General features: G+C 42.8%; 1 protein-coding gene and 1 pseudogene across 8 annotated transcripts in view; both read left to right on the forward strand.

Annotated features, from left to right (window-relative positions):
* Window positions 1–21,446, forward strand: part of PTK2B (protein tyrosine kinase 2 beta) — a 125,410-nt gene that overhangs the window by 72,463 nt on the left and 31,501 nt on the right. For 6 of the 8 annotated variants that reach the window (XM_027070159.2, XM_053216633.1, XM_027070174.2 and 3 more), the window contains exon 3: window positions 21,053–21,231. In XM_027070159.2, the coding sequence (XP_026925960.1) occupies window positions 21,053–21,231 (179 nt within the window). Of the gene's footprint in view, window positions 1–16,476; window positions 16,667–18,745; window positions 19,580–21,052; window positions 21,232–21,446 lie in introns of those variants that run through there. The other 2 variants (XM_053216636.1, XM_027070167.2) reach the window with 2 other exon arrangements.
* Window positions 5,859–5,978, forward strand: LOC113603130 (uncharacterized; annotated as a pseudogene).

Raw genomic sequence — 21,446 nt, forward strand, 5'->3', positions numbered from 1 at the left:
TAGGTGTGTTGAGAACTCAGAACTTGTATAGCTGTTGTATTTGTTTCCTAGGGCTGCGGTAACAAATTACCACAGAACCAGGGGCTGATTAAACAGAAATGTGTACTCTCTCACCATTCTGGAGGCTGGAAGTCCCATATCAAAGGGCTGGCAGGACTCAAAGGCAGACTCTTCCCTGGCTTCTTCCAGCTTCTGTGGCTCCAGGCTTCCTTGGCTTAGGACTACAGGACTCCAATCTCTGCCTCTGTCTTCACATCCCCTCCTCTTCTCCCCTCTGTGCACCTCTTGTCTGTATGTCTTTTGGAAGGACACTTATCACTGAATTTAGGTGCCACCCAGGGAGTCTAGAATGATCCGAGCTTGAGATCCTTAACTTAAGTACATCTGCAAAGACCCTTTTTCCAAATGAGGTTATATTCACAGATTCTGGACTGGACATATCTCTTTGGGGTCATCATTCAACCTATTGCAGCCATCAGTTAGGATCACAGTGTCTGTTGGTGGTACCCCCATTCCAGCATACACAGATTCATGTATATAGTACACAGGTGAGTGTGAGCACTTTGCACACATCTACACACCCACACTGAAGTGAAACCTAGGTGTTGGGAAATGACAACAGAGCATGGACTAATGCCACCTTTCCCCACCGCTGTCCAGGATGTCCTGTGGCCACCCCGTGCCCTGGAAGGATGTTTCTTATGACACTGTCACACTATGGGATGCCATAGGTTGGTTCTTTGACTGAATCTCACCCAGCCATATAGCTTGAAATTGGTGACCAAATTTATAGCACTGACTCCATGATCTCCTCCCATGCCTCCAGCTCAGGTGTCCACCTTGCTGTCTCCACTGGACATCTGACTTCGGCATGAAGGATCATACCCAAAATCCCCTCCTCAAACTCTGCTTCTCTTCCGGTCTTTCCTAGCTCCAGTAACTGCAGCTCTGCTCTCTCCGTTGATCGTGTCTCAGGCTGTAGACCTCAGAGGCATTTGTGAATTCTTTCTTTCTCTCACACACTGTATTTAGTCTTTCCGGAAATCCTGTCAACCCTACCATCAGAACACCCGGGTTCTGACCACTTCCTTCTCACGACCTGTCACCTGGAATGATGTGCTTGCCTGCTAACTGTTTCTGCCCATAGCCCACTATGGTCCATTCTTCAAGAAGCGACTTTGGTGAATCTTTAAAATATCAGTCAGCTGTAGAGATGTATTTCAGATATAGGTTAGAACATTTCACTTCTCTCTGTTATTTATTTTTTGTTTGTTTATATTTATTTATTTTCACTACTCTCCTTTAAACTGTCCAATGGCTACTTTTCTCACTGAAAATAAAATCCAAAGGTCTTACCTTGGCTGACAACCAATGTTGGCAAGCCATGGCCTGCAGGCCAAATATGGCCCACCACCCATTTTTGTAAATAAAGTTTTACTGGGGCACAGTCACACTCACTTGTTTACCTATTGTCTATAGCCGCCTTTGAGCTGCAACAGCAGAGTTGAGTAGTTGCAACAGAGACCACATACACATAGCCCTCAAGCCTAAAATATTAATAACCGGGACCTTTACAGAAAAGGTTTGCCAAGCCCTGGCCTAGCCCTCTCTGCCTTTCCTCCTGTCACTTCACTCAGTCCTCTCTACCTCAACCCACAGGCCTCTTCACAGTTGCAAAAACACACCAAGCACACTGGGGCTGCACACTTTGGGACTCTGTATGATACAGTTTCTTTGCCTGGAAGGTTCTAGCCCCACAAAGAAAGCCACTCCTCCCTCCCTTACTTCCTTTGGGGATCATTCAAATTCCCCCTTATCGGAGAGGACTTGTGGGCCATCCCCATTCTGATGACCGTATCTGCTTTGTTTGTCGTAGTACTTATCAGAACCTGAGATATTAGTATACGTATTAACACCACCCCCAGTACAAAATAAGTTCCATGAGAGAGGGACTTGTTTTTGTTTCCCCAATTTGCTGAATGAATTAATGAGTAGTTGTTTAACGATGGATAGATGGATACATTCCATTTATAAAGCCAATAGAGATTTACTGGCTAGAATTCCATGTCTCAGGTCCAAATTCTAGTGGGGAAGAGAGAGCTTCCAATTGATCTGATGTGTACAGGGGGTAATGTCTTGGGTCTGTGGCAGTAAATGTCCAAGAAGTGCTGTAAATAGGGCTGGCAGATTGGTTTATATATCCACTACAATGGTCTTCCTAGATGAGGCAGATGATATGAGTCACCAGGGAGTTTTTAAATACCAGTTTTCCAAGTCCCATCCCAAATTCCTTGAATTAGAATCTCAGGGGCTGAGACTGGTCACTGCCTCAAAGGACTCAACCTCTGCCTGCAGAATACCCATCTGGCTCAACATTCCCTGGAAAAGGATGATCAGAATCACTTAGATGGTGGGAAGCCCCGGGGTATGAGGTCATGTTATAGGGTCTAGGAATTCACAAAATACTTTTAAAAGATCTATGAAGGGGTGACAGGAGAAGGCTGGTTGAGGCAGAGGAGAAGAGGAAGTGTGTGGGTGGGCATCAGGTGGCTGGAGCTGGCCATCTCCCATTGTCCCTATCTAAATTTGACAGTAACTGCCTCTTGTCCATCTCGAAACAGAGGTGGCCTCTGGGAGATAGGAGGCCTGTGTCTTACTCACCATTATATCCCCAGTGCCTACGTGGAGCCTAACACAGAGTGGGCAATTAATAGATGTTGTGAATGAATGAATGAATGAATGAATGGACTGATGCCTAGAGAGTACTCAAATGAGATCAGTAATCTTCCAGATCACTTGATATAAAGACCAAATAGGAAGTTGACTGGAAGGGAGATTGCCATTCATAATTAATAACATGTAGGAGGGGTAATAGAATTTCAACTGGCCCAAAGTAGAATTCCCTGGATATTCTTGGACAAGTCACTTGACCTCCCTGGGCCTCACTTTCTCCATTTAAAAACAGAGTCACATTAAGGAATCTGTAAATTTACTTAAGGCTCCAAAATTCCAGCCTAAGAGTTACAAGCTTAATAAACATTTGAATATTTGAGTGTCTGTGGAATCAGAGATTATATTTTTGTGGCTACATCAGTGAGCTCTGCTTTCTAGGATCTAGAAAGCAAAATATCTGTTCAACTTCATTTTCATCATGTCTTGAGTGAATTTTGGCCATCCTTCTTCTCTCTGGCTCTGTGAAATTTACTGGCTAGCCAGCATTTTAATTTTAGAGTTTTATATTTTACAAGGAGTTTATTTGTCTCTTAAAAGTTGATCTTATACATAGGGTATGAGTTCTACACTTGGTAGCATATGAGCCAAACACACAGGCATATACTATGGCATTTGTCTCAAGCTGAAAGATGATGTCTGCTCCTACCATTCGAATATGATTTTTTTAATGCCTAATCTGCACAACCAAGCCTATTTTAACAGCTGAACTAAAACAATAATTTTTGAAGAGTTTTTTTTTTACAATTATAAAATGAATTTATGAATGATATACATGAAAGGGAAACTACAGACCAATATCTCTCATGAACATAGATGCAAAAATCTTCAGCACGATGTTAGCAAATGGTATCCAACAGTTTATAAAATGAATGTATGTTCATCCAATACAACTAATAGCATTTTATTTAGCACTACTGTGCACAGGCACTGCACTAAGCTCTCTCTCTACCTGTATAATCTCATTTACTCCTCGAGAGAACTCCATGATATAGGAAAATGTTTACAGTTTACAAATGAAGCATCTGGAGCAGAGAAGTTAATTTGTCCAAATTCATAAAGCAAATCAGAAATAAAACAGTTTCCTACTCCTGAGGTCATCCTCTGAACTACCACATTGTATACAAAAGTTCAAACACAGGAAACCTGGAAGAATAAAAACATATGTGTGGCTATGCACCACCCCGAAACAGCACTGTTCACATTTTGATATATTTCATTCTGGATTTGTTTGTTTCAGCTCCTAGCACTATCATTCTTTGTATATGATTTCATATCCTATACCTCCCATTTATTACAATAGAACCATTTTCCAAAAGTTTCCCAATCTCTTTAGATAATTTTTAAAACTAGCATATAAACCTTGTGCTGCCCTCCCATTATTTTCATGGCCCTTTTCAAACTATTTAGATTGGCTGCTTGCTGTGAGGACTTTGCTATTTAAAAAATTTCTACAGTGAGTTTCTTTTTACACAGGGTATTTCTGTATTTTGAGTCATTTTTTTAAAGTTTATTTATTTTTGAGAGGGAGACAGAGAGAGAGAGAGAGAGAGTGTGTGTGTGTGTGTGTGTGTGTGTGTGTGTGTGTGAGAAGGGGAGGGTCAGAGGGAAAGGGGGACAGAAGATCGTAAGTGGGCTCTGTGCTGAAAGCGGCAAGCCCAACAGGGGATTAGAACTCATGAACCGCAAGATCATGACCTGAGTTGGATGCTCAAGCCACCCTGGCGCCCCTCTGTATTTTGAGTCATTTCTGCAGTTTATGCTTTGTCCTAGTCTGCTCTGGCTGTTACAACAAAATACCACAGACTGGGGAGGCTTAAACAATGGAAATTTATCACAGTTTTGGAGACTGGACATCCAAGATGGCAGTTGTGTTCTTGTGAAGGCCTCCTTCCAGACCTGGCCACTTTCTTGCTGTGTCTTTACATGGCAGAGAGAGATCTCATCTCTCTCTTGTTGCTCTTACAAGGGCACTAAACTCATTCATGAGGGCTTCTCCTTCATGACCTAATTACCTCCCAAAGGTTCCACCTCCAGATACCATCACATTGACGATTAGGGCTTCAACATATGGATTTGGAGGTGACACAGACATTCAATCCAGAGCATGCTTCCAGGCATAGAACTCAGTCAAAGATATGAACATGTTTCCAATTCTTGATATAGCATGTATATCTCTTTGGTATCAAACTGGGATGAGAGCTCCTCTGGGCAAGGACTTTGTCTTGTCACTGCTATATCCACATATATCCATAGCACTTGGAATGGGGCCGATATGTGTCACAGGCTCAATGCATAATTGTTGAATGCAGGGAAAGGAATCATTGAGAGGCTCTCTCATGTAATGACTGCTCTGTGCAGAAGAAAACAGGTACTGAAGAGATGAATCAGCAGTTCCCCCTGGGGGTTGTTCCACGCTTCCTGGAAGGTGTTTCAATGTAAGGGCCTCCTTTTTTGATTGTCACATCGTGACACTGGGGCATGAGGCAAAGTATTTTTCAGGCTGCAGCCATGGGTGTTGAATGGTACCACACAACCAAGAACTTTCTGGCCCCAAATGCCAGCTGCACCCATTGAGACTCACAGAGGTGAGTTATGGAACATTATGGTGAAATGATCAGCCCGAACCCATCACCCTGTGCGAGAAATAAAATTTCACCAATGTGTTGAAGTGACCCGTGTGACCAGCCCCTCCTGTTGAGGCACACACTACATCCTTACAAATGAATCACAAAAATCATCCCTTAGAGCACCCTGGGTGACTCAGTTGGCTAAGCATCTAACCCTTGATCTCAGTTCAGGTCTTGATCTTAGGGTTGTGAGTTCAAGCCCCGGGTAGGGCTCTGTGCTGAGCGTGAAGACTACTTAAAAAAAAATCATTCCTTGAAGACTTATTTTAGTAGGGTGATTTTTCAAAGAAGTATGTGAAATCCACCTGATACTTTCCTAACTGATCTGTAGTGGTCTTCACTCCTCCCAAATTTCAATTGGACATCAAGAGCCCTTCCTTGTGGTTTATTAGTAAATCCAAACATTTGACAGAATGGTCTTATTTTAACAGAATATTTTTATTGCTCAGAGACACCTCTTATGTTCTGTTTGAGTCATTTAAAGAGAAATCCTTTCTCATCGCTTCTCGGCCTTTTGGCTAAGATCAAGTGTAGAATCTGTTCTTATCAGTTTAAAGAGAAGGTCTCTTGTTGCCTTTTTGGCCTGATTTTTTGTACTTTCTCGGGGTTTTACTTCCTGGCTCTGTGTGTGGCAGACAGGAAGAGGAAGGAAGGAGCCTGCTATAGTGAGCTTTTGCCCTGAGAACAAAACCCTTCATGGCCTGCTTGCTCCAAGCAGAAGGAAGTCACTTTTCTCTGCATTATTTCTTCCCAGCCAACTTCTTCATGGCCATGACCTGACATCCTACAAGGCTCATTTATACACTTTAGCCACCTGCTGCTGCTAGTACTGGCTTTGGTTTGGAAACACCATCAGATCCCTTTGCCAGAAACTATTTTCTTCAATCACCTGTGCTCCTTGTACACAGCTAAATGGCTGTTGGAATACCGGCAACCATGGCTCCCTCTTCTTCCCTTAGCCACTACCATGGGGTGGGTCTCCGAAGGTGCCAGTTCCCTCTCAGGCACGGAGAATCTCAAGACCCTCTGGCCTAGGCATGCTTGGACTCCATTTTAGGCTCTGAAAAAAATTTTTTTTAATTCTTTTTTTTAAGTTTATTTATTTATTTATTTATTGAGGGAGCGCACACACAAGCGAGGGAGGAGCAGACAGCAAGAGAGACAGAGAGAGACAAAGAGAGAGAGAGAGAAAGAGAAAGAATGCACGCACGAGTGGGAGAGGGGCAGAGAGAGAGGGAGACCGAGGATTCAAAGCAGGCTCTGTGCTGACAGCACATGTGGGGCTCAAACTCACAAACCACAAGATTGTGACCTACAGGATCTCAAAATCTATATCTCAGTTATAGATTTCTTGAGTTAATTAATCCAGCTCCCCAAGTTGGCTTGACCCTTCTGATCCCATACCTATCCCTTCTCCTCTGCCTGCCCATTATGATAATGGTCACCATTTATTGAGACCTACTCTGTGCCAACCACTGTGCTAAGCTCCTTATGTATCTGTAACCAGCATGAAGCTGGCCAGCCTCCTTTTCCCTTGAAGCTATTCTCAGTACAGTGTCATATTGTCACAGTGTCACAAATGTTACTAGTATATCATCTAAAAAGAATTGGAAATCAATTTAAAATTTTATCCTCTTCAGGAGAAAAACAGCATTGGGGTTTCACTTTCAAGATAGCAAAATTTCTTAAAATTCTCATAATCATTTCTTAATATCCATTTAGGTTGGCTGCTATCCAGAAATGTCTTTACTTGTACTTTTGGATTCCTGAATTCTGGCCCAGGCAGCCTCTTTTCTTTCTCCCCTCTATTGTTTATTTCAAGATCTGTTATTTTTCTCCCTTCAGTCATTGCTTCTTTCAGTGTAAGTCAAACCCAATTGGACTTAGACCTCTCCACTTTACCCTTCCCATCACTAAGTTTATGCTACAGAAGTCCAAGAATTGGTTGGTGCACATAAACCCCCTTAGAAGATGAAGGAGAAGACAGTTAACATGTTTATAACTTAATATATGCTCCATTTATTTACATCCTATACTACCTTATTTAGTCCCACCAAAGATCCCATAGTGGAAGAGATATTTTCCCATTTCACAGATGAGGAAATAAAGTTAGGTGACCGGGCCAAGACCACACAGCCATGGCCAGATCCAGTAGACACTAAAGCCTATGGTACTAATCACCACACTCCTGATCTCTTGAACATTTTTGACCATGAGTCTCTGTCCTTTGTAACTCCTACTTGTTAGCCAGAGAGCTGGCTCATATTCATTCATTCATTCATCCATTCTTCAAATATTTGTGCCAAGAACTGGGTTTGGGGTAGGGGATGATATCATATGTCAGATTTGGCTTCTGACCTTACAGTTGAAAAGCTAGAAAGGTCAACGTGGACAAATGCCTTAGTTCTAATTAGTAAATGTCTATATTGGTTTCTTAAGAGTGCCATAACAAAGTACCACAAGTGTGGTCATTTTAAACAACAAAAAAGGCATTGTCTCACAGTTTTGGGGGCTAGGAGTCCAAGATCAAGGTGTTGGCAGGACCATGTTCCCTCTGAAACCTGAAGGAGAAAATACCTCCTTGCCTTTCTTTGGTTTCTAGTGGTGTGCCTGCCATCTTTTGGCATTCCTTGGCTTATAGACGTGTCACCCACAGCCTTCACCTTCGTACGTGACAGCTTCTCCCTGGGTGCATGCCTCCCTCTACATAGAAACTTCCCCTTCTTATAAAGACACCAGTCATATTGATTAGGGCCCACACTAATGACCTCATTTAACTTGATTAGTCTGTAAAGACCCTATTTCCAAACAAAGTCACGTTCTAAGGTACTGACGTTAGGATTTCAGCATATCTTTTGTGGGGGAACACAGTTCCATCCATAACAGTATCTTACCAGATGTGTATGGAAAGTTCTTTGGGGACCCAGGGAAGGAAACAGACCCTATCAGTGTAGGTCAGGGAAGACCTCACCGTGCTGACTGGGCCCAGCAGCTCACCAGGAGGAGAGGAGAGAGACAGGAGCCAGGGGTCCTCCTGGCTGGGAGAGCATGGTCTGCTTGGCCAGGGAGCCTGGAGCTGACAGCACACTGAGGTGAGAGAGGGAGATGAGACTTTTATGCTTCAGGCTAAAGACTTTGCATCCTATCCTAGCAAGTAGCAAATGAGAACCAATGCGGGTTTCAACAAAAGTCATCTGTTTAAATTTGCCCTCAATCTCAAAGTGGAGCCTTTATAAATAGCATTTAAACAGGATATTTTCAAACCAAAGCTTTAATTTATTAAAAGCGTAAATTCAGTCATCTTTAAAAAGAGGAGCATTTGAGGGCACCTGGGTGGCTCATTCAGTTAAGCATCTGACTTGGGCTTAGGTCATGATGTTGCGGTTTTTGGGTTTAAGCCCCACGTCAGGCTCTGTGCTGACAGCTCAGAGCCTGGAACCTGCTTGGGATTCTGTGTCTCCCTCTCTTTCTGCCCCTTCCCTGCTCATACTCCATCTGTCTCTCTCTCAAAAATAAACAAATGTTCAAACAAAGTTTTTTTTTTTTTAAAGAGGAGTATTTTGCCTTCCTAGAACAAGGAGTAAGGAGAGAGATCAAGCCAGGAAAACCATGTGAATGTACCACAGGTGGGAGTCCTGTGAAGCAGACCCTGACCTGCAGGTTTGCACCCAAGAGCTGCGTCAGTGGGTCCTGTCATGAAACTCTCCTGGAAGCAGTGACCAAAGCTGGATCAGGCAGAGGGAGAAGGTTGGGTGTGTTACAGACCTACCACAGAGAGCTCCACAGATAGCTCTTGTGTTGGGATGAAAAGACAGGGCCTTTATTTTTTTTTTAAGTTTATTTATTTATTTTAGAGAAAGAGAGACTGTGGGGGAGGGGCAGAGAGAGAGAGGGAGAGAGAGAAACCCAGATAGGATCTGCACTATCAGCATAAGCCCAAGGCAGGGCTCAAACTCACAAACTGTGAGATCATGAACTGAGCCAAAATCAAGGGTCGGACATTTAGCCAACTGAGCCATGCAATTACCCCAAAAGGACAAGGCCTTTAAGCCTGAAGTGACTGGGCCCTGATGCAGATTGCCCCCAGGAAAGGCTATGACCTTAGGCAAGGCATGGGCAATTTCAATGGAGGGCCATGAAGTCATCTCAGTTGTTTCTAAAAACTCAGCCACTAACATGAACGTGTTTAATAAGCTCAAACAATGACAACAAGATTAGGTGTTTCGTTTAAAAAAAAAAAAAAAAGGTGAACCTGAGAAAATCGTGAGCTTACAGAGATTACTAAAGAAGTGATAAAATGTGACTGAGGTACAAACAGACCTTTAGATCAAAGGAACAGAAAAAGAGAGAAGAAAACAGCCTAATACACATAATCACTTACTGTTAGATACCCTTGTGAAAACAACTTTACTTTAGGCCATACCTCACAATAGATACAAAAATCTATTTCATATAGAAAAAGAAAATGTGCCCGAATACCAATAAAGGAGTGAGAAGGTGGCCTGAGTCCTTAATTGCTTGGGTGACATTTTCTTTCGGGAAATAAATTATCCTGGATATGGACAAGCTTTCAGTCCTATCTCTTCTTTGTTTCTGGCTTACAAGAGGAAATGCCCAAGAATAGAGAGGCAAAGGTGGTTTGAGGTCTTTACACTACTTGATAAAGCAAATAAATCAGTTAGCCAAACAGGAAGAAAAGCCATAGAAATTCCCCTGTATACATGAAGGTGTGAGCCAGGGGCAGTGTGAGAGTTTGCTTTTCAGTAACCCTCCCAAGGGCAGAAGTAAAGGTTTTCCTCTAGCAAAAGAAATAAAATAAAAACATATCCTGGGGGGGTCCCTGGGTGGCTCGGTCAGCTAAGTGTCTGACTCTTGATCTCAGCTCAACTCTTGATCTCAGGGTCCTGAGTTCAAGCCCTGAATTGGGCTCCATGCTGGATGGGAAGCCTACTAGAAAGAAAAGAAAAGAAAAGAAAAGAAAAGAAAAGAAAAGAAAAGAAAAGAAAAGAAAAGAAAAGAAAAGAAAAGGAAAGGAAAGAAAAAAGAGAGAGAAAAAGAGAAAGAAAAAGAGGGAGGAAGGAAGGAAGGAAGGAAGGAAGGAAGGAAGGAAGGAAGGATAACAACAAAAACCATCCTGGGCTTATCTAAATAACGAGTGATAAAATTAAGACAGTTTTTTTCTGTCATGTTACTTATGGCAATTTAGTGAGTAGATAAACGTCTTAAACTGTTGTTTTTAAAAAGTGATTTATTAATAGAGAAAGAAACATTGACTCACTAGTGGCAATTTATGAATCGTGGAAAGAGAGCTGGTTTTGCTGCTCCCACCATTTGCTTGAGAAGCTGTGAGAACATCAGAGAAGAGGCAGTAAAGTGAGGGGGGCAGGGCTGATACCAAAGCCCCCTTGGTGAGATCAAACTTGACTCTTCACGGAGAGAACCTCCACGTTCCTCTTCTTGTAAACTGATTCCCCTTCCCACTGTGGGCCCCCTCACGATAAGCCTCTGGTTTCCTCCCACCCACTGAACAGACGCTCCTTGAGTGGAGGCTCTGTGTGTGCATTGGAGCTCCCAACAGTGCTTTGCAACATGAGTACGTCAGAGGAAGTTGCAGCTGGTTTGAGAGAAGGAACTTCTGCGGCTTCATATGACAAGCATAGTGAACAGCAGGAAGGAGACTGGCTCTAGGAGCTTGTCAGCCTACTAAAGTATATGTCAGAACTGGGTTAGTGTGACCCCAGAGTTAGTGCTCTGTGTCACCCCTGGTGGGCAGCCTTGTTTCCCCCACAAGGAGCCTGAGGGATTCATTCACTTTGCAGTGCAGTTCTGACACAACACATTTCTGGAGCTCACATACACTTCGCAGGTTGAGGGCATGGTCCCCAGCAAGACACCTCTCCTCAAAACCCAGTCACAGACTCCAGGGTTCCCAGACCACCCACACTTCTGACCCACTGGCTGTAAATTTGGGAGTTCCTGCCACCCATCCCCCAGGTTTGTTAATTTGCTAGAATGACTCAGAGAACTGAGGATGGTAACAGTTTTATTATAAAAGATGCAAATCAGGACCGGCCAAATGAAGAGATGCATGGGATGAACTAGAAGAGGTCCCCAAACACCAAGTTTCCATGTCCTTAGGACACATCACGCTCCAGGCACATCAATGTGCATCACAAATCAGGAAACTCACCTGAACTAGAGTTTTTATTGGGGTTTTATTATGTAGGCATCATTGATCAGCTGATTGATTGATTGATTGACTCATTGGCTGTGTAACTCTCCAGCTCTCCTCCTCTCCCTGGAGGCCAGGCTGATATCACATGGCTCAAAGTTCCGGAACTTCTAATCACATGGTTGGGCTCATCCTGAGACTATCTAGGGGCCCACCATGACTCACCTCATGAGCATAAATTCAAGTGTGGTCCAAGAGGCACACCATCAACAACAAAGACACTACCACTTAAGAAACCCCAAGGGTTCAGAGGCTCCCACCCCAGAAACAAGGACAAAGACCAGCCAAATTCTTTATTATACAACATGCTTTCATCAGTAACCAGTGAGGTGATGGTGGTAGTAGGTGGAGATGTCTGTCTCCAGGAACCTCTCTCTCAGGTTTGCCCCTCTGGGAAGAATGCTCCGCAGGTAAGAATCTTCCCAGCACCAGGCAGCCTCCCAAGTAATGCATTTTATACTTAGAAAGCACCAAACTTCTTCCTTATCTGGAGATGAAATCTATATTCCTGTGAAAATCTGTTGGATAGAGTCTCAGTGAATTTCTACTCCAAGGATCTGGAATGAGTCTTACCCTACCACCAATACAACAGAAATTGGTTGCTTTTTAGAAAGAAACCTAGGGAGGGGCGCCTGGGTGGCTCAGTCGGTTAAGCGTCCGACTTCAGCTCAGGTCACGATCTCGCGGTCCGCGAGTTCGAGCCCCGCATCGGGCTCTGGGCTGATGGCTCAGAGCCTGGAGCCTGCTTCCGAATCTGTGTCTCCCTCTCTCTCTGCCCTTCCCCCGTTCATGCTGTGTCTCTCTCTGTCTCAAAAATAAATAAACGTTAAAAAAAATTTAAAAAAAAAAAGAAAGAAAGAAACCTAGGGAAATGTTTCCATAAGCTGTGCCCTGGAGAGTTTCACCAACCACAGAGCAAAGAGGGGGATTCAGTATGGCCCTTCTCAGAGACTGAGTGGAAGAGAAGGTGCGAGGCTTTGTCTTGCCTGAAAGAAATCCTATTCATTCAATATGGTACCTTTACTTCTCATGTGCCTGGGAATCTCCCTCACCAGAACCTCTCTTTTGATTTTGAAATTACTTTAAACATATAAAAATGTTGAAAGAATGGTACAAAGAACCCGCATAGTACTTTCACTCAGATACTCAGATTCCCCAATAGTTCTGTAGCCCTGTAGCTGGGATGCAAGAGCATCTGGCTCCAGGGAGCCCCAAATAGAGCAGGCTCAGCCACTCACTGCTGACAAAATCCAAAGGCAGAGAGATGGGTGGTGGCAAAACAAGAAAGGAATTGATTTCAGTGAGACCAACAAGGGAAGGCAGGGGATTAGCATCTCAAAGACTCTCCACAGCGCTGAAAACACTTCCAGATTTATGTAAGGAGAATGTGGGACAAGTGTCGGTGGGTCCTCACTGGTGGCAGTGAAGGTCAGGTGGATCATTGCCTCAGGGTCAGTCACATGGGGTCTGGCTAGCTCAGGGAAGGTCTTATTGCTTGAAGGGTAGTTTCCCACTCCCATCCTGGGATGCTTTGCCCACAGGGTCTTTTGCCTGAGTTAAGAGATAAGCTGGGAGGAAAAAGATAAGCTGGGAAGAAGGACTTAATAAGAAAGTTTGAGGTCAATGGGGCACCTAGGTGGCTCAGTGGGTTAAGTGCCAACTGTTGATCTCGGCTCAGGTCATGATCTCATGGTTCATGAGTTTGAGCCCCAAGTTGGGCTCTGCTCTGGAAGCTCAAATCCTGCTTAGGATTCTCTCTCTCCCTTTCTCTCTTCCTCCCCTGCTCTCTCTTGTGCTCTCTTTCAAAATAAATCAACTTAGGGGGGAAAAAAAAGAAAGTTTGAGATCAAAATGGAGGTAGCTAAGTCCTCTTTCAGTTCAGATCTATCATGTGCCATATTTAGTAGCTCAGTCTCTTCATAAACACACACACATCCACTGTCATTATTCTTTTTCTTGCTTTCTTTTGAAAGCAAGTTGCAGCAATACCACTCACCCAAAATACTCCAGTGTTTATTCCCCCTGCAAGGGCACTCTCCTACAGAGCTAGCCTGCAACCACCCAAAGGAGAAAGCCCAAACTGCTGTAACACTACCTCTGAACCATTTGAATTTCACCAACTGTCCTTCCAGTGTCTATTTTATTATATCTGGGCCAGGAACACCCATTTACATTTAGTTGTCATGTCTCTGTGGTGTCCTCCAGTATAGAAGAGGTTCTTGGTCTGCAAGACCGAAGGCCTTTTCGAGGAGGTGGAGAAAGGGGAATCCTGTGCACTGTGGGCAGGAATGCAAACTGGTGCAGTCACTGTGGAAAACAGTGTGGAGGTTCCTCAAAAAGTTAAATATAGAACTACCCTACGATCCAGAATTTCCACCTCTGGATATTTATCAGAAAGAAATGAAAACACTAATACAAAAAGATATATTCATCCCCATGTTCATGGCAGCATTATTTACAAGACCCAAGATATGGAAGCAGCCCAAGTGTCGATAGATGGATAAATGGATAAAGAAGGGTGGTATAGATACACAGTAGAATATTACTCAACCATAAAAAAAAATGGAATCTTGCCATTCACGACAACGTGAAGAGGACTTGAGAGTATTATGCTAAGTGAAATAAGAGAGAGACAAATACTATATGGTTTCACTCATAGGTAGAATCTAACGAATAAACAAATAAACCGACAAATCAAAACAAAACAAAAAGCCAAGCTTATAGAGAACAGAATGATGGTTGCCAAAGGGGAGGTGTGACAGGAGGAGATGGGCAAAATGGATGAAGGGGGTCAAAAGGTACAAACTTCTAGTTACAAGATAAATAAGTTATGGGATGTAGGTATAGCATGGTGACTGTAGTCAATACTACTGTGCTGTATATTTGAAAGTTGTTAAGAGATGAAATCTTAAAAATTCTCATCACAAGAGGGGCACCTGGGTGGCTCAGTTGGTCAAGCTTCTGACTCTTGATTTCAGCTCAGGTCATGATCTCATAGTTTGTGAGTTCAAGCCCTGACAGCACAGAGCCTGTTTGGGATTCTCTCTCTCTCTCTCTCTCTCTCTCTCTCTCTCTCTGCCCCTTCCCTGCTTGCTCTCCCTCTCTTAAAAGTTCTCATTACAAGAAAAAAAAATTTGTAATGATGTGTGGTGATGGATGGTAACGAGCCTGTTGTGGTGATCATTTCTCAGTGTGTACAAATACTGAATCATGTTGTATGCCAGAACAATATAATGTTATGTGTTATTTATACCTCAATTAAAAAAAATGGTAACAGGGGCTCCTGGGTGGCTCAGTTGGTTAAGCACCCAACTTTTGATCTTGGCTCAAGTCATGATCTCCTGGTTTGTGGGCTTGAGACTTGCATCCAGCTCTGTACTGACAACATGGAGCCTGCTTGGGATTCTTTCTCTCCTTCTCTCTCTCTGCCTCTCCCCCACTGGCACATATGATGTCTCTCTCAAAAATAAATAAACATTTAAGAAAATGGTAACGGTTTAAAAAAAAAAAAAGAGTACAGACCTTTTATTCTATAGGTCTGTGAGGAGACCCCTCACTGGGTTATATAACTAGACTTGACCACGAACTCTTGGCAGGAATATCTCAGAAAAGATGCTGTGCTCTTCTCAGTACATCAAGGTGGGAGGTATGCTTTGTTTACCTGTTCTCCTACTGATGATGTTAACCTTGATAAACTGATCATTTGTGTCTGCCAGGTTAGTGTGTGTGTGTGTGTGTGTGTGTGTGTGTGTGTGTGTGTGTGTATGACTAGAGTCTGAGGGAAGACACACTGAAACTATGTCAACATCCTATTCATCATCAGATCTCCACCCTCCAGCCTTATCATCCATTGATGAATCATGCCTGAACCAACCAACACTGAGTTTGTTGCCAAATGGTGATTTCCTGTTTCCATCCTTTCTTCTACCATATTTGCTAGTTGGCATTCTATTGTAAGGAAGAATATTCCCTTCTCCCCAGTTTATTTATTTATCTATCTGCCTCAGATTATGTTTTATTCAGTGGGATGTAACCCATTCCTGTCATTATATATTTTTATACTTAAGTGTCTGTCCTATGCCAGCCCCTTTAAACTAATACTGTTTCCTTGTTATATATCCCCAACATTCTCTAAATACTTCCCTTTTTTTCTAGGACAAAAAGATATTCCAGGCTTATTTTGTACTTTCTTTGCCCCAGACCTGTAATCAGGCATTTCTCCAAGGATCCCTGAACCCTTTTAGTGCAGGAGGGTATTTGGAAACTAAGACTCAGTGTTTGGTATGCAAATAACTATCTTGGTGTCATTGACCTCAGGCTCTTTCAATGTGCTCTCAGTTGCACATGCTCACTCCTCATGGGTACATGGCTTGCAGGAGTACTCTCTCTCTCTCTCTCTCTCTCTCTCTCTCTCTCTGTGTCCCTCTCTCCAGCCCCCTAAAACTATGAGTTCTCACCAATACTTCAAATTCCAATGCCTCACCTAAGGGTCCATTCTAGCCTTCTTTCCTTATTTTGAGTACTTTCTCCAACATTAAGAAACCCATTTTCCATTATCTTTAATACATTTACTCCTTTGCTGGATCCCCCTGTAGGTAAATGTTGTCTTCACCACTATAGCATCTCTGCCCCTGGCCCCACCTCCTCCTTTACTCTGTTCCTGGCTTTGCAGCCACTGCCAACCCCTCAGACTCAGGATTTTGACCTTGGCCATACCATGAGCTGCAAGGGGGTGGGGGAGGGGGGGAGATAAAAAGGTAGAAGAAGAGGACACCAGGATTTGATTTTGTTTTTCAGGGCTTTCTTTGTGTTTACAAAAGCACCAGAATCTCTGATGGAGCTCTAAAGGGAGCTCTCTGACTCCCAACCTTCTTCCATTTGCAGAAAGTACAGATTTATTCATTAAAATAGTACAGAGGTTTCAAAAATGGTGGAATCCCTGGCCTGGACTCATCTTCCTGCTGATAACAATGGCAAAATCTGGACAAGATAAAAAGGAAATGGTCTTGAAAGCCCTGGAGAGTGACCATAACCAGCAGAAACTAGAGGGAAACCTGCTTTTGAGAGTTGAACTGTAAGGAATGAGATTTGCAAATTTCTGGTGTTTTTGCCTGAGGGCACTTTCCAATCTGGGAGGGCTGGGAGGGGCAGAAAGCTGCAGCCTTACTGGTTTGAGGCATCAGAGGATAGAATTTAGGGCTGACTTGAGCAGCCAGAAGACTAAGAAAAATCCTGGGGAAGAGGGAGCCACCCAAGGGAGTGAACCCCAAAATAGAAAATTAATTTTAAATGTTTTTAATTTTCAGAAGCATCAACATACGTAAACTATTTAGGAATAAATTTAACAAAAGACCTGCAAAACTAGACACTGAAAGTACAAAACATTGCTGAGAAAAATTAAAGAAAAATATAATTAAGTGGAGAGATATACCATGTTTGCAGACTGGAAGATTCAATGTTGTTAAGATGTCGTCAATTCTCCCCCAACTAAGCTATAGATTTAACAAAGTCTCAATCATGAGTCAATAGGCATTTTAAATAGAAAAGTGACAAGCTAATTCAAAAAATGTATATGGAAATGCAGGACCTCGAATAACACAGCAATCTTGGAAGGAGATGGTAAAAGGCTTATGCTATTTGACTTCAAAATCTCCTCTAAAGCTACAGTAATGCAGACAGTGTGGTACTAGCAGAGTGTAGACAAAGATCAATAAATCAGAAAGTGAGAGTCCAGAAATAAATCTAAACTTATACCGCCAGTTGATTTTGACAAAGGCAGCAAAACAATTCAATTGGAAAATGAGAGTCAAAAACCAATGCTGAATAACCATAGATCTTTATGAGAAAAAAAAGTACATTTTAACCCCTACCTCACACCATACACAAAAATTAATTCAAGATGGATTACAGACCCTAAAAGGAAAAGTTAAAACCATAAAACTTATAAAAGAAAACAGGATTGTATCTTCATGATTTGGTGGCAGGCAAAGATTTCTCCGACAGAATGCAGAAAGCACTAACCATAAAAGAAAATTTTGAATAAGAAGACTTTATCAAAAGAAATTGACAAGACAATTAATAATAGACATAGTACAGACCTGGAGAAAGTATTTATAAAACATATACATAGTACTTTTATCTAGAGTGTATAAGGATTGCCTACAACTCAATAATAAAAAGACAACACAGAAAAATGGGAAAAATTGGAACAAATATTTCACAAAGGAAATTACATGAATGGCCAGATAAAAATATGCTCAATATCATTAGTCATCAGGGAGATGCAAATTAAAAACACAATGAGATACTATATATAACCATTAAACTGACTAATATTAAAAAGACTTAGGGGACGCCTGGGTGGCTCCATCGGTTAAGCATTCGACTTTGGTTCAGGTCATGATCTCACGGTTTGTGGGTTCGAGCCCACATCGGGCTCTGTGCTGACAGCTCAGAGCCTGGAGCCTGCTAAGGATTCTATGTCTCCCTCCCTCTCTGCCCCTTCCCCGCTCGTGCTCTGTCTCTCTCTGTCTCAAAAAATAAATAAAATGTAAAAAAAAAAAAGACTTATAGCACCAAATGTTGGTGAGGATGTAGTGTAATGAATATCTCATACATCACAGTGGAAATATAAAACAAAATAATCTTAGCAGCTTCTTATAAAGTTAAACATATATCTACCTTTGACAAAGTAATTTTCACTCCTAAGTATTTGTCCACAGGAAATGACAACATATTTACATAAAAAGACCTGTATATTAATGTTCATAGTACTTTTATTCACAATAGCAAAAAAATAAGAAACAGCTCAGGTATCTAGAAACAGGAGAATGATTTATATATACTCAATGTTTCAATTTATATGAAGTTCTAGAACAGGTGAAACTAAGTAAAAAGGGAGGAAAAACTGGTTACCTGGAGTTGGGGTGAGCATGGGCTTGGTGGTTGACTGAGAATGGACATGAGGGCACTTTCTGGGTGTCTTGAAATGTCGTGTATCTTAATTTTTGGCATGTGGATTACATACAAACTGTATGCATAAAATGTATGCATTTTAATGTCTGTAAATCTTACCTTTAAAGAACTGTAGGGGCACACGGGGTGGGGGGTGCTCAGTCAGTTAAGTGTTGAACTCTTGATTACGGCTCAGGTCTTGGTCTCACAGTTTGTGAGTTTGAGCCCCACATCAGGCTCTGCAGTGAGAGTGCAAAGCCTGCTTGGGATTCTCTCTATCCCTCACTCTCTCTTTCCCCCTCTTCTGTTCACTCTCTCTTTCTCTCTCTCAAAAGATAAATAAACTAAAAAAAAAAAAAAACTGTCAAAAGTGGTGGTTGGGTGGTCAATGGCATAATAGATGAAGCAAAAATGGCAGAGTTTTGGTAATTATCGAAGCTGGGTGATGTGTGTATCAGTGTTTATTATACTGTTTTTTTGACTTCAGTGTACTTCATGTATGTTTGAAATTTCCAATAATTACAAGGGTCCCAGCCCTGGAGAAATCAGACATAGGCCAAATAAGTTTCATTTGGGGCAGTGAAGACTCTATATTTAAAAATACCTGATAGCTGGGACTCCAGATGGGCTCAGTAATGACATGGGGTCTCTGGATAATATCATTGTATGAGTGGAAAGAGCAGTACAAGGGTCAGTAGCAGGAGAAATGGGTGGAAATAATGACAAAATGGTCAACTTCACAGCCTTGAGCTCTCTCTCTTGTCTGAGTCCCTTTCACTATAAGTACCATTGATCACAGCTTTCTTTCCCATCCCTGGATGGTAATTCTGATTCCTGAACTGATTTGTGACAACTGTTAATGGGTACTTTATATGCCTCAGTTTCGCTATTTGTCTCACAGAGCAAGAGTCGACTGCTGTGATGGAGATCTGCTTCCCTAATGGGGAAAGGATTTTTCAGGCTTAAGGTTTTTTAGCTTCACCACTCCATGGACTTGAAGACAGCTGGCAGGAGGCAGAGCTGGACAACACATGTGGGTGTCCAGGCAGACCAATAATTTGGTATTTCTTTAAAACAGTACTATTTAAATATGGGTTTAATATTTTATTAGTGAAAATAAGAAGAGTTTTTAAAATTTGCCTTTGATGGTACTTTCTGCTCCACTGGGAGTTGGCTCAATTTACCCGTTATGTGTGTAACCATATGAGAAACATGAATTAAACTGAAAATAATGTGATTTCAGAGCTAGGCAGGACCTTATAGATGGACTTCCAGGAAGCTGCCCAGTGGGCCTCTTTTTTTTTTTTTTTTTTTTTTAATTTTGAGAGAGAAGAGGGGAATGCATGCAGGGGTGGGGGGTGGGGGCAGAAAGACAGGGAGAGAGAGAATTCCAAGCAGGCTCCATCTCACCAACTGTGAGATCATGACCTGAGCCAAAATCAAGAGTTGGATGCTTAACCAACTGAGACACTCAGGTGCCCCTCAGTGGGCCTCTTCTTTTTTTTTTTTAATTTTTTTTAACGTTTTATTTATTTTTGAGACAGAGAGAGACAGAGCATGAACGGGGGAGGGGCAGAAAGAGAGGGAGACACAGAATCTGAAACAGGCTCCAGGCTCTGAGCCATCAGCCCAGAGCCTGACGTAGGGCTCGAACTCATGGACTGCGAGATCGTGACCTGAGCTGAAGTTGGATGCTTAACCGACTGCGCCACCCAGGCGCCCCTAAGTGGGCCTCTTCTTGATCCAGCTCTAGCTTGAGGCCAGGAAGCTATGGCATCAGGCTGTGCGCAGGCTGACTTCTGATCAACAAGAAAGCAGGAATAAGGAGAGTTCCTAATCTCTTATCAATACTCTATTACCTATGGCCATTATTCTTATGTGGAAAGTGTGCCAATTAATTCATTAATGTGAATCCTATCCTTCTGCCTTGCCCAGCCCCAGCACCCCATGAAGCAGCTTGGCCCAGTAGAAATCCACAGAGTCCACTAGCCCAGGGTTTAAAACCCCAGCTTAATTCCATGAGCTGTGTAACCTACATCAGCCAAATGGAGATGTAACACCTACTTCCCTGTGTTGTATGGATTCAATGACATAATGTATGCAAGGTGCCTTGAGTGCCTACTATAGATGCTCAGTAATGCTGGCTAAATTGGGAGCCATTCAGAGAGTGCTTTTACATGGTGGATGCTCAGTAATTATTAATCCATTTGGTTGAAATGTGCTGCAGAAGCACAGAATATGTGTTCTTTGCCTCATTGCATTTTCTCCCTTGCCTCTCCTCTCTCCTCTCAGCTTCTCTATCTCTGTCTCATTTTACCAAATTATTCATTCATCGGATAGAGCCCACTGTGCACCAAAACTTGCACTAAGTGCTAGAGAATCAGAGATAAATGAAACATTGAGATGGAACCCCACCCTAGAGAATCACACTTCTGGGGGATGCATGAGGACTGTGGGAGCCTAGAAGGGGTATACCTGAATTGTGTCTCTCTATTCTCCTCCCCAGGAGGTCATTGCCTCCATTCTGCTGAGCGGACGGATAGGGCCCAACATCCAGCTGGGTGAGTGCTATGGCCTGAGGCTGAAGCACATGAAGTCGGATGAGATCCACTGGCTACACCCGCAGATGACAGTGGGTGAGGTTCAGGAAAAGTACGAGTGTCTGCACATGGAGGCTGAATGGAGGTAGGAGAAGAGCCCTGGGCTCTCAAATGGGGGGAGAGGAGTGTGGAGTGGGGAGGCCCAGGGAAGTAATTCCTGGGAGCATTTCCCAACCTCTGAGAATCTTCTAGAAAATCTGAGTGGCATTTTAGGCTTAGTTCTCTTGCAGCATCCAATGCATCTATTGGCCAAGACTTAACATGAGCTCACAGTACATCCCCTCTCCCAGGGCAGATATC

This window comes from Acinonyx jubatus, chromosome B1 (genome assembly GCF_027475565.1).
Source record: "Acinonyx jubatus isolate Ajub_Pintada_27869175 chromosome B1, VMU_Ajub_asm_v1.0, whole genome shotgun sequence".
Classification (NCBI taxonomy): Eukaryota; Metazoa; Chordata; class Mammalia; order Carnivora; family Felidae; genus Acinonyx; species Acinonyx jubatus.